This window comes from Daucus carota, chromosome 2 (assembly GCF_001625215.2).
Source record: "Daucus carota subsp. sativus chromosome 2, DH1 v3.0, whole genome shotgun sequence".
In the NCBI taxonomy this organism is placed as follows: Eukaryota; Viridiplantae; Streptophyta; class Magnoliopsida; order Apiales; family Apiaceae; genus Daucus; species Daucus carota.
The window spans coordinates 50,813,027-50,826,345 of NC_030382.2; the positions used below are offsets into that span (position 1 = coordinate 50,813,027).

At 41.5% G+C, this 13,319-nt stretch overlaps 2 protein-coding genes, 1 long non-coding RNA gene and 1 other non-coding gene across 4 annotated transcripts; 1 reads left to right on the plus strand and 3 right to left on the minus strand.

Annotated features, from left to right (window-relative positions):
- Positions 1-825: 825 nt before the first annotated feature.
- Positions 826-2,949, minus strand: LOC108194644 (uncharacterized). Its single transcript, XM_064086925.1, has one exon. It carries the CDS (start codon positions 2,947-2,949, stop codon positions 826-828), a length of 2,124 nt encoding a protein of 707 aa, XP_063942995.1.
- A 5,515-nt stretch (positions 2,950-8,464) lies between these two features.
- On the minus strand, positions 8,465-10,224 carry LOC108206096 (zinc finger BED domain-containing protein RICESLEEPER 2-like). The gene is made up of 3 exons (XM_017376286.2): positions 10,131-10,224; positions 8,787-10,032; positions 8,465-8,656 (listed from the first exon to the last, which is right to left on the minus strand). The coding sequence occupies exons 2-3, from the start codon at positions 10,030-10,032 to the stop codon at positions 8,604-8,606; spliced, it is 1,299 nt and encodes a 432-aa protein (XP_017231775.1). The 5' UTR covers positions 10,131-10,224; the 3' UTR covers positions 8,465-8,603.
- Positions 10,225-10,527: 303 nt separating this feature from the next.
- TRNAH-GUG (transfer RNA histidin (anticodon GUG)) lies at positions 10,528-10,599 on the minus strand. Its single transcript has one exon. It is a non-coding gene; the product is annotated as a tRNA-His (tRNA).
- A 20-nt stretch (positions 10,600-10,619) lies between these two features.
- LOC108206097 (uncharacterized) lies at positions 10,620-12,065 on the plus strand. The gene is made up of 4 exons (XR_001804065.2): positions 10,620-10,774; positions 10,868-10,923; positions 11,671-11,712; positions 11,812-12,065. It is a non-coding gene; the product is annotated as an uncharacterized LOC108206097 (long non-coding RNA).
- The last annotated feature ends 1,254 nt before the right edge of the window (positions 12,066-13,319 follow it).

The following is a 13,319-nucleotide window of genomic DNA, read 5'->3' on the forward strand; positions in this document are numbered from 1 at the left end:
CAGTGAACTGTTCACAATAGCAAAAGAAAGAGAAACAGAGATGCATGCATGCATAGATACAAGTTCATACTTTCATGGCATATATGATTAACATATGTCAGTGATTTATAATTAAGTAAAATATATATATGTGATGATGTTATATCTTGGTGTGATTTGGGATGATGATAATATTATGAATGAAAGATATTAATTGCTCTCATATATACGAACAGGAAATATATATTAAAATGAATATTTTCTTACAATTGTTTCGAGAACCTTACTTTCTTTTATGTTCTGGAAGATTTTTCAAAGACGCTACAAGTTATTTTTAGACAATCTCAGTATCTTTTAAAAACTAAAGTTGATGTATATTCATTGAGCTGCGACTCATGGAAATCGCTCATTTTTCCAGGATATGAATAGTTAGTAGTGTGTTTTGTATGAGTGCTCAGTGGAGATTGTAGATAGTGCCTAAGAGACGGTGGTCCAGCAGGATGCTCCAGACTCCTCCATCAGCCGATGCACATATATGTAGTTTGAGAGATTGTGTTTATGTACTCTAGACTTACTAAGTGTGCAAGAAATCACGAAAATAAATTTATGTTTAAATTCTGAATATGTGGGGTGAATATGGATGATGGAAATGTATTGAAATGTTATGTTGCTTGGTAAATGTTGTTGAAGTAGTTGAGATTTTCTGTTCTGGTGGAGATCAAGATATAGCCAAGCAATAGCTGATGGTTATATTATCCACTTATACAGGATAAGATATTTCATAATATTATTAAATTACATGATTTTGCTAGAAGTGCGTGAAAATGATTATATGGTACAAGGGTGTTACACGATTGAATTGAATACAAAACTTGTTATCTTTTTAGCAGTAATGGTTGCTAGAGGTGCGGCCTCGGCCCATTTTGTAAAGTAATCTACTGCCACTACTGCATACCTGACTCCTCCTTTGGCTTTTGGAAGCTCTCCAATGAGATCTATCCCCCACAAAGCGAATGGCCATGGACTGAGTAACGGAGTCAGACTTGCTGCAGGACGAGATGAATATGTGGCAAATCGCTGGCACTTGTCACATGCTTGCACGAACTTGCTTGCTTCACTCCTCATAGTTGGCCAGTAGTATCCTTGCCTAAGGATCTTCAGTGCAAGTGAACTACCCCCCGAGTGATTGCCGCATATTCCTTCGTGCACTTCTCTTAAGATATAATTGCACTCTTCCCCTGCAATGCACTTCAGCAGCGGCTGGTTGAACCCTCTCTTGTACAAGACACCGTCATATATTACAAATCTAGCTGCTTTGTATCTGAGACTTCTGGCTTCCTTTACACTTTCCGGGAGCTGACCCTCCTGGATGAACTTAAGTATAGGGGTCATCCAAGTATCCACAACTTCATCCTCCACCTCCATCAGATCTTCTCTGAACCGGGTGACCTTCTGTGCTTCTGACACACTGGGCTTCTCCTGAACGCAGAATTGGATAGTTCCCAATAACTTGGTGTCCCTTCTGGAACTGGCTTTGGCTAATGCATCAGCACCTTCATTTTTCTCGCGAGGAACCTTTTCCAAATGTACCTCTTTGAACCTCTTCATTAACTCTTGTGTATGGGTCATGTACAAGTTCGTCCTCCATCCTCGAGCTAAGAACCCCCCATTTACCTGGTGGACCACCAACATTGAATCACTATACACAATAAGGTTCCTAGCCTTCATCTCTACTGCTAGGGCTAGACCATTGATCAAAGCTTCATATTCTGCATCATTATTGGTTGCAGGGAACCCTAAATGGATGGCACTTAACAATCGACACCCCCCGGGACTAACCAAAACTATCCCTACACCAGCTCCATCTGAGTTGACAGCTCCATCAACATGCAAATTCCACCATGCATCATCCTCTATCAGAAGTCCGTCAATAGGCTCAATGTTGGGACTATATGGCACTATTGCCCATTCTTGGCTATCATCTTCAAATTCTAGCAAGAAATCAGCCAGAGCTTGACCCTTGACAGTAGCCCTAGGCTTATACTCCAAATCAAACTGTCCTAGCTCTACTGCCCATTTCATCAATCTTCCCGTTGCTTCTGGCTTATGCATAATTTGGCGGAGAGGGTATGAAGTTCTTACCTCAATCTTATGTGCCTGAAAATATGGACGAAGTTTCCTTGCTGCTAAGATCAGAGAGTATACCAACTTTTCCATGCTTGTGTATCTTGTCTCAGCATCCAACAGCCTTTTGCTAACATAATATACCGGGAACTGAACATCCTTCTCCTCCTTTACAAGAACGGCGCTGACCGAGTATCTTGAAACAGCCAGGTATAAGATCAATGTTTCCCCTTCTACGGGTTTGGCCAAGAGAGGTGGCTTTCCCAATTGTTCCTTTATCTTTTGGAAGGCCTCTTCACATTCATCCGTCCATACAAACGTTTTCCCAGCCTCCTTGATAGCTTTAAAGAACTCCTTGCATCTGTCTGAGGATTTAGACACAAATCTATTTAATGCTGCTATCCTTCCCGTAAGACTCTGAACCTGCCTCACATTCTGAGGAGACTTCATATCGAGTAATGCCTTGATTTTTGCAGGATTAGCTTCGATCCCTCGATGATTTACCATGAACCCCAAGAATTTACCAGATTCAACTCCAAATACACACTTCTGGGGATTCAATTTCATTCGATACTTCCTAAGTATGTCAAACATTTCAGACAAGTGCCGAATGTGATCTTGCGCCTCCTTGGACTTAACCAGCATGTCATCGACATAAACCTCCATAGTCTTACCAATCTGGTCTTTAAACATCATGTTCACAAGGCGTTGGTAAGTTGCGCCAGCATTGATTAGCCCGAATGGCATCCCTATATAGCAATACAACCCCCTGTCTGTTATAAATGAGGTATGTTCTTGATCTGGCTCATGCATGGGGATTTGATTGTATCCTGAGTAAGCATCCATGAAACTCAGCAAGGCATGTCCAGCTGTGGCATCCACCAACTGGTCTATCCTTGGGAGTGGGAAACTATCCTTTGGGCATGCTTTGTTCAGATCTGTGAAGTCAACACAGGTTCTCTACTTTCCATTAGGCTTCTTGACAAGGACCGGGTTAGCCAGCCATGTAGGATAGAACGACTCCTTGATCAGCTTAGCACCCAACAACCGGTCAACCTCTTCCTTTAGTGCTTGGGCTCTTTCTCCACTAACAGGCCTTCTCTTTTGTCTCATCCCTTTCTTGGTAGGGTCGATATTTAAATGGTGGCTCATTACTTCTGGGTCGATTCCTACCATATCGGCATGACACCAAGCAAAAACATCCAAGTTGCTTCTCAAGAAACGGATAAGGCTTGCCTTCAACTCCCCTTTCAACTTAGACCCTATCTTTAATATTTTGACCTCTTTGGCATCCCCCACCTGGATTTCAACAGTATCCTCAGCTGGACCGGTTTTGGTTGACTCTAGGGGCAGCCTTGGGTCTAGGTCAGACTCATCTTTTGTTCCAGACGTCTCCCCTTTTTCCCATATAGAGCAGGGCTTAAGCTCTGCATCTGAATCTACTTCCATTGGTTCTTTCCCTTTTGATTGCTCGAGATCATCTCCTTCCACAGGAAATTGGACGAAGTAAGTCATATTGACCTCCCCACCAGTGTTGGCAACAAGGGGTTCTTTCAGTGCTCTACTCTTCTTGAAACCTTTAAGAGATTGCAAGTAACACTCTCTGGAGTCGTACTGGCACCCCCTCACAACTCCAATCCCCCCAGGTGTTGGGAATTTCATAGACAAATGATATATTGACGTGACCACTCTCATTTCTTTCAACAACGGTCGCCCAACAATGGCATTGTGTGATGAGTCGTGATCCACAATCATAAAATCCATAACCTGAGTGGCTGAGCATGTTCCTTCTCCTAGAGTTACCGGGAGCCGGATGGTCCCCTTTACTTTTACAGCCTCTCCACCAAATCCATAGATATAGACATCTTCAACTTTCATATCTTTATCAGGGAGACCAAGCTTCTGGTAGGTGCCATAATAAAGAATGTTGACAGAGCTTCCGTTATCAACGAGCACCCGATGAACATTCATTGGACCAATACGAAGGGCAATCACTAGGGCATCATTATGCGGGTGGTGAACCCATCTGGCATCTTCTTCTGAAAAGGTAATGTCAATGGCTTCACCTCTAAAGACTTTAGGCGGTCTAGATGACAAATTATGTATATTAGTAAGGGGCCTACCTTTTGCTTCCTTTGCATATCTCCCCATAGCCCTGGTCCCCTCACCGGCCAAATGTGGTCCTCCAAAGATGACATGAATGCTTCCCTCCTTAACGAACTGGATGTCCTCTTGCTTTCCCCTTTCTTGATCGCCAGTATTGCCAAGCCCCCTTCTGTCCTTGGCTCGAATATCTCGTCGAGACCGGGCTTCTCGTACTATCCATTCATTAAGCTGGCCTTCTTTGATTAGCAACTCGATCTCCTCTTTCAGTTGTCTACATTCATGGGTATCATGCCCGGTTGATTCATGGTATTCGCAGTACTTATCCTTATTCTTGGCTTGCCAAGAATTTAGAGGAGCTGGCCTGCGGAAGAGTCCTTTGTCACGATTAACTTCAAAGATGTGATCGATTGGCGCGGCAAGTGGTGTCCAGCGATCTTCCCTGTCTTCATGATCTCGAGGAGGTGTATAATTCCTTCTATACATGGTGTTGATCCGATTGGGGCTTCGACGCCTCCCCCTTTGTTCTGGACTCGGAGACCGGTCCCTTCTCTTCTGTCGGGCCTTACCAGGGCTTCTCTCATTCTTTCGACTTTCAGCTAGTGACTGTTCAACATTTTTGTATGCCTCAGCCCTTGCATATAAATCTGCCAGAGACTTGGGATCATTGCCTTGCAAATGCTTCCAAAAATCAGTTCCCACTCGAAGCCCAGCCACCAAGAAGCTTTTCAGTGTCTCATCAGTTGCCCCCCGAACATTGGATGACTCTGCATTGAAGCGTTTGAAGTAGGCATGAAGAGTCTCTCCTTCCTTTTGTTTGATATTTGCCAGAGTGGTGACCGGTGGAGCATACTTGACGGTTGCCTGGAACTAGGGATGGGCATTTACCCCGCCCCGCTCGATCCCGACCCGATCCCCGCCCCGTTCGGGTCGGGGATTCGGGGAATTTTTCGGGAGCGGGGCGGGGATCGGGGAAATGTTTATAAAAAATTCGGGGATCGGGGCGGGATCGGGGATTGGTGTCTCCCCGCCCCGATCCCCGACCCCGATTATATATATATATATAAATAATAATATATTTATATATATTATACTAAATATATTATTAAAAATAGATAAACTTTATAATATAATTAAAAGTAAAAAATAATCTTTATTTTTATTGATTGATTATAAATATATTGTAATATAATATATTTTATAATTTAAAATTGTTGTTTATTTATATTATAAATCAATTTTAATATGATTTGAGGTTGAAAATATAACATAATATTATTTTATTAGGAGTTTGTAGTTTGTTTTTGAATTAAAAAGTATATTATATATTATAAAATTATTATGTTTTTATTAAAAAATAAAATTCCCCGAAACCCCGCGGGGAACCCCATTCCCCGTTCGGGGCGGGGATCGGGGAGGAAAATAATCCCCGTTCAGGGTTCGGGGCGGGGTCGGGTAGGGGTATTGAATTCGGGGATCGGGGTCGGGGATAGCACTCCCCGCCCCCGAAGTGCCCCGTGCCCATCCCTACCTGGAACTGAGTCAAGAACATAGTCTGCATGCTTGTCCAAGTAGTGATGGATGCTGGTTCCAATTTCCGGAACCATTGGTAGGCACTATCTCTGAATGTGGCCGCAAGAAGTCTACACCTGACAGGATCCGGTATCTGGTAGACACCCATCTCAACATTGAACCTTCCAAGAAACTCTACAGCATCTGAGTTGCCATGAAACTTTAAATCGGAGGTGGTGTTTCTGTAATTGGCTGGCAGCGGAGCCTCTATCACTTCAGCAGAGAATGGTGATAGGGCTTGGCTTGAAAGAGACGTTTGGCTTCCGTCGAAATGTGCCAGAAGCTTCCTTAGGCTGTTGACATCAATGGCTCCGATGCCTGGAATGGTCTGAACGTTTGGCTGTGACAGAGTCATTGATGGTAGTGTTCCGGTAGCCATGAGGTCATTTGCCGTGGTGAGAAGATTGGATTGATTAGCGTGAGTCTGAGCAGATGGGGGCGCATTGGCCTGAGATAAGGCTTGAATATGCGGGTTGGCATGAGCATTGGCCTGAGACGAGGCTTGAATGTGCGGATCGGCAATGGTCTGATCAAGATTTGCCTATCCATTCATTATTACATATCCTTCTACTACCAGAACGAAATATAACATAACTATTACGATAATTTACAAAGAGGAGACAAGAAAAGAACCTGATGATGAGTCTTTCCGTTGCCCGGAGACGTCGCATGCTCGCGCGTTCCTCCCTGACTCTGCCGTCCCTCAAGCACAATCGGGTCTCGCTCCGATCTTCCTCCTAAACCACGGGGTTCTTGTTCTTGCGATCGGTCATAGCTTCTTGAGTCTGATCCATGCGGAATCTCCTTCCTATGTCCTTCTCGACCGGTACCTGCCGTTCTTGATCCGGTGCTCGCATATTCAGGTCTGCTTTCAAGATCTTTGATTAGGGCCAAAAGATCCGCCCTACTGACTCTTCCTCTGTATCTTTCCGCCAAAGCGTTGACATCTCGACTGGCCTCCTCCAGATGTGCGGTCGCTCGTCTATCTTGCGGGGGTCTTCCTCCGTCCCGGGCGCCCTCTCCTCCGGCAGTAGTCTGGCCGCCTGACGCGAATAAGTTCCGTGGAACAATCACAGGCCTTCTATCATCACGATGGCCTGATTGACTTTCCTCTTCAAAGGGCTGCTTCCCGGAACGATGTGTTCCGGGAACAAGGGACTCCAGTTGAGCGACTCGCTCTCTGAGCGCTTGCTGTTCTCTCGCTTCGTTTCTCAAGTAGTGCAACTCCTTGAGTAACTCCTCGTTGCTTATGAATACCGGCGGCGAGCCGGAGATGGGGCGTCTCATAACGCCCGACTCTCCGTCTGTTATGATGATTGCTCTGTCCTGGGAGGCGTTCCCGACCGGCGTGTTGTCGACGGGAGGGTTATCGCCTATCCCCGATCTAGGATCGGGGGGTTGGTTCCCGCCGGGCGTTGTCTCGCCGTGATTCGACATCTTTCTCCTCGATGGAAAATCTTGAATTATGCCCTCCTTCTAGCGCCAATTTGTTAACGGAGAAAACTGGTAGGTTAACAAAGGTGAGGTTCGCGGCGTGGATCAAGATTTCTGTTGGCGAGAATATTGGAGATGGTTGATTGTTTGTTATGGAGGTGGCTGCAATTGTAAGCAAAGGGTTCTAGATTGCTAACTGGAATAGCTCTCAAGAATGATCGATGCCTACAATCTGCCTACGTACCCCTATTTATAGGGGATCAAGCCGTTACGTAGTTCTTTCTCCTAAGAGACCCATGTGGGCTGGGCCTCCCCTTCTAGAATCTTCCTCCTGGAAGGGGCCCAATACGATGAGGCCTAGCCCTTTGGCTTACCCCAAATGCAAGGGCACTCTCCTACTCCCCGACAGGGACAACCCGCCAGACTACAGAGATAGGACCTCCCAGGGCGTCTTCCTCTCTATCCTCTACCTCCCAAGGAGGACAACTCCCTAGACTACAAGGTAGGGTCTTCTTCATACAACAATGAGATCTACTCATGCTCAAGGGCGTCCCCCTAAACACAAGGTACCTCTCACTGCCCTTCAGAATTATGACAAAAATGAACTTTCCCGGGCATGTGGGCGCGCCTAAAGATAGGGCGCGCCCTAGCTTTTGACAGGGTTACTCTGAGACTGAAGTGATCTTGACTTTCTTGGGCTGAACAAACCTCCTTTGATGGGCTCGGCCCATTTAGCTGATCTTGACAAATTCGCATATAACAACTACTGCCTACAAGTAATAGGAAAATTAACTATCAACAAGTTGTATAAATTCTGTCAAAAAAAAAAAAAACAAGTTGTATAAATTTCGCTTAGCAAAAAGACATTATGGGACCTGACGTTTTTGTGAGATAAATGATAATTTCACAAACGGCTTAGACAAATGTTGGATCTTAAATTGATTCTCGATATTTTTCTTACGTTCACATCTATCACTAGGGGTGTGCACGGATCGGTTCGGTTCGGTTTTCTGATAAAACCGTTACCGAACCATATATGTCGGTTCGGTTCGGTTTTTACGTATTAACCGTAACCGAACCGTTTACAACGGTTATTTTCGGTGCGGTTAACCGTTTATCGGTTTCGATTTTTTTCGGTTTTTATTTTATAAAAGAATATTATAATAACATGCTCAAATCTTGTACTGACTTATGCTTATGCTTATTGTAACATGAAAGAACTGCTAATTTTTTATTGTAAAGATAAACCAAGTAGCAAACAAATATTCCAGGTTCCAGCAATAACAAAAGGCAAAAGTTACATAGGCTAATGTCATTTGCATTTAAAATTTAAAACTGGTCTTGAAATTCTTGGATCTTCCATCGCAAAACTCTAAAGCAAAATATGCTTGTCACTCTTCAACAACAACCTGGAGCAGATATTTTGGGCCTTTTGACAATTCATCTGCAAAATGCAAAAAGATAAATTATATTTAAGCTTTTAACAATTAGCCGACATACTAAGTCACAATAAACAATTAAACATGTATTACAGAGCAAACATTAATATAAATATTATACGACTAAAATCTTACCCAATTCAACTTCTTCAAGTTTCTGCCTTGTCTCTTCAACAATACCAAGTGGAGTTTCAATGTCAGTTGTGTTTGATCGCAACCAGTCCTGGGCACATATCAAGGCTTCTGCAGTTTTTGGAGTAAGTGAACTCCTAAACGGATCAATGACCCTTCCGCCAGTACTAAATGCTGATTCTGATGCTACAGTTGTTATTGGCATAGCCAATACATTCTTTGCTACATATGAGAGAATCGGAAACTTTGTGGAATTCGATTTCCACCAAAGCAGGACATCAAAATCATCGGTTACACCTCTTTCAACCCCATCAGACAAATAAATATCTATCTCAGATTTGTTTTCTTTCGTTTCTTCAGCTTCTAGGTGCCTCTGAAAATCCATTTCCAAGTCTGCATCATCTTGATCATCGTCTATTACCATTGGAGTTGTACCAAATGTTCCTGAAGTACTATTTTTACCCTTAGTGCCGGTGTAAACAATATCTTGCACCTGGAGTCTCACATAGTCTCTATAAAGAGCATCAAGTGTATTTTTTACTTTCTCCTTCATCAAAATCTGCTTCTCCCTGTCCTCCACATAAATCTGAGCAAAACTAAATTCAACATACTGCATTTTCTTGCGAGGATCCAAGAGAACAGCCACGTAAAGAAGAAAGTTAATATTATCAATGTTGTCCCAGTATTTATCATACTTTTCTTTCATCCGCCTTGCCATCTCTTGACACTTAGGATCCTTATTAGAGCACATTTTGCCAATGTTCACATGCATCTTGATAAGTTCATTAAAAAACAAATTTGAAGTCAAGTATTTAGAACCAGAAATTTTCTTAGCTAATGACCTACGACATCTCTCTTGACTAAAACTATGAACCTCTAATATATTCCCACTTCCAGATTTACAAGTTTGAAAACTCTCCAAAGTCTTTTGTTTCTTATTCTCATGTTTTCCCTTGTAAACAGGAGATGTCCTACAAGAATTTTTCAAATGATTTCCTAAAGACCTTGTCCCATTCTTTTTGACATGACACCTAATTAACTTCTTACAGTAGGGACAACTCGTTTCAGTCATATTATCCACATACTTAAAATGATTCCATACCCAAGATTTTCTATTGCTAGCAGCTTCTGAATTGTTTACCTCGGGACCTTCTTCAGCAGCTGGAGTAGGAGGAGTAGGGTCTTCAGCAGCTGGAGTAGGAGGAGTGGAATCCTTCTTTGGAGATGCATCCTTTTCAGCTGACTCCATCTAAACAAACACACAAATTAAAGAAGTATGAGTTGAGATTTATATGAAATCATGAATAGATAGTGTTAATTAAGATCTATAATAGAAGAGGGAAATACCTTTCAAGCAAAATGGAGATGAAGTTTTGAGGCTGGGGATCGAGAACAGAGAGAGTCGAAAGAAAGAGGCAAAAAGCAGAGTAGGAAAGAGGCGCCTGAAACTAATTATAAGATTAGGGTTACAATATATGTATACCATATATTAATATATATTATATTTTAAATAAAAAAAAAATATTTTCGGTTCGGTTTTTCGGTGCGGTTTCTGGGTCAATACCGAAACCGAACCGGAACCGCTATGTCGGTTCGGTGCGGTTATGGTTTTTTTACGGTTTTTTCGGTTACGGTTTTTTTCGGTTTGGTTTTTCGGTTTTTCGGTTCGGTTTCGGTTTTTCGGTTTTTGTTTGCTCAGCCCTATCTATCACACACAAGAAAGTTTAAAAAGGAAAAACAGAGATGTGGCTGCTGGGATTCGAGCCCAGGTCTCCACGGCCACAACGTGGAATTCTTACCACTAAACTACAGCCACATGATGATACTATTTTGAATCACTATAGATATATACTCTAAACCTACTTATTTAGATTAGCCTACAAGTCCAATCTACTGTCATTTTCACGCACCCCCCACCCTATTTCCCCCTTTCTCTCTCGGACCAGAGAAACCCTAACCCTAGAAAAATCAAGCCATGTCGTCCAAGCAAGGTAACAACTTTATTGCATCGTTCTTCTTAAAGATCGTCTTGTCAATTATATTAATCACGGTGATTAAGGTGCTAATATAAGTTTAATGTGCAGGGGGGAAAGCAAAGCCTTTGAAAGCACCCAAGGCCGAAAAGAAAGAATACGATGAGGTACCATACATTTATTTCTTTGCCTCAACTGTGGATGCTTGCTATATTTCTTCTTTCATATTTATTTTTTAAGACTTTCACTTTGAAATGTTGGACCTTCTGTAGTTGACCATATAGTTCTGGTGATTGGTAGCTTCTGAAACAATATCAACATGATTTCTGCTTTGTCTATTGTTGTATTTTAGGAATTGCAACATTAGTCAACAGTTACTGTGATTTATGTTTGTTGTTGACGCAATAGCTATTAGCTAGTGAGTGGATTCTGGTTGTTGCATTTGAATTTCCTTTCCTTGGTGCAACTGGAAGTTATAAACTACTGATTATCATATCAAGTAGAATGTGACAGTTAGATTCTTATTCTGTAATTTTGTGACAGACCCTTAGTTCTTGATGTGTTGATTGTGCGAAACACGTATCTTATTTAAATTCTATGATAATGCTCGTGCGTGAAGTAATCAGCTGTAGTATCACCACTTGACATTGTAATGTTACATTCATTGGACTTGTGCTTCTAATATGTTACAACTTATGAGTATCATATTACTTCCATATTTGAATGAGAACTACTAGAATTGAATTTGGATTGTTAGTGTCAAAAGAATATGTCAAATTGTGGGCACCAATTCTTTTTTAAGGAGCATATTTAAAAAAACAGAAGCTTGTCTATACCAAACCTGTAGTAGTACAAGTGAAGCATTATTTACATTTTAAGGTCACTTTAGTGCTAAAGTATTTTTGTCCATGCAGGATGATTTGGCTAAACTCCAAAAGAAGAAAGAAGAGGAAAAGGTTAGATAGTGTTTCCTTATATTTTCCTGGTACAAATGCATTTGTTCTTTTGTTGATGTATCATTGAAGATATTGCTGTGGCTGCTCTTAATTCTACAGGCACTCAAGGAGCTCAAAGCTAAAGCTCAACAGAAAGGTGCATTTGGAGGTTCTGGTCTGAAGAAAAGCGGGAAAAAATGAAGCTTCAAGATCAATGAAATTGAAGCTCTTAAACTTATCTAAAGTTCTCCTGCTATATACTATGATTCAGGATAAAACTGGTCTTTGTGCTTTGTACTATGTTCATGTTGAACCTTTATTGCATTATCCTATATAGTATAATAAGATTGAATGCTTGATGTTTTCGGAGAAAACTTGTGTTCTCACATTTTATGCTACAGTTATGTGAGTACGATTTGTACACCCACATAAATTACAGAGGAATGGTTACTGTCATGGTAAAATTAAGTTATGTGTCGGTTCATTTGTCAGTTGTCAAGATTCCAAGGGAAAACTGCTGCCTGCAGAAAGGTTATTTTTTGGTGATTCTTTGTCTACGAGACATTTTAGCATGTATGCAAGACTTCTGAACATCTTGTCTAATATGTCATGAGTTTCAAAATAAAGGAATGTTAAGACGGCGTATCTTTTCTTTAAACTGCTCCTTTGCATAACCGGCAGGCAGCGGCAAAAGCATCTAGTTTGTAACAACTTGCTCCTGGATTGGCAAAGCTAACCCTCTACTCCCAGATTAACAGGGAAATAGGAAACTCTGTATACTAGATGGTCGCATATTCAGAAGACAATAACTGCGATGAAAACTGAGCATTCTCATGAGAGAATTCTTCCACTAACAAATTCAAAAGATTTGCAGATACATGACTGATAGATTAGCCAGATATTTCTGAATATTTGCAACACATCACTGATATGCCTAAGGTAGTCTTCCTTTTCTCAGATTGGCTATGGGTTTGATATTTTTATTTAATAACAGTGACCGGACACAGTTTTGGTTAGGTGTACACGAAAACGACCCAAAGTAACCAATTTTCATCCGATTCAAAGCTGTTAATTTCAAATCAATACACATTTGGGTTAAAATTTACTACTTCCAACTCCATTGTAATTGATTGGATGTGGAATTTGATTTGACTGACATCATTCAGTATGAGCAAGAGTCATGTTTAATATTTACACGATAATCAAACATGACAACATCACGTTCTAAAACACATGTACAGAACTAATTGGTTCCATATTATATAACTTTTCTTAACTGGTTCCATTTCATATAACCTTTTCTTAATGTTACTTATGTCTGAATAACCCTTCCAAACCAACCGAAACCGACTTGCAATAGATAGGGCCGGGTCACAAAATTTTAAAGCAATTTAATTGTAGGTTTCTAAAATGCTCTCAACCCAGTTAACAGAGTACACCTCTAGTTCTAGACTTCTAGTGCTTCTGTTATGTAACTGTCAATCCAGAAGCACTGGCTCCTGCCAATCAAACCACCACATTTTCAGATGTCAGAAGCAGGCCTGTTGCCACCAGAATAACTGTTCAAGATCTTAAAAGCAGCTCTGCAGAATGCAATATAGGAACCAACACTTGGAGAAGGTAAGCAA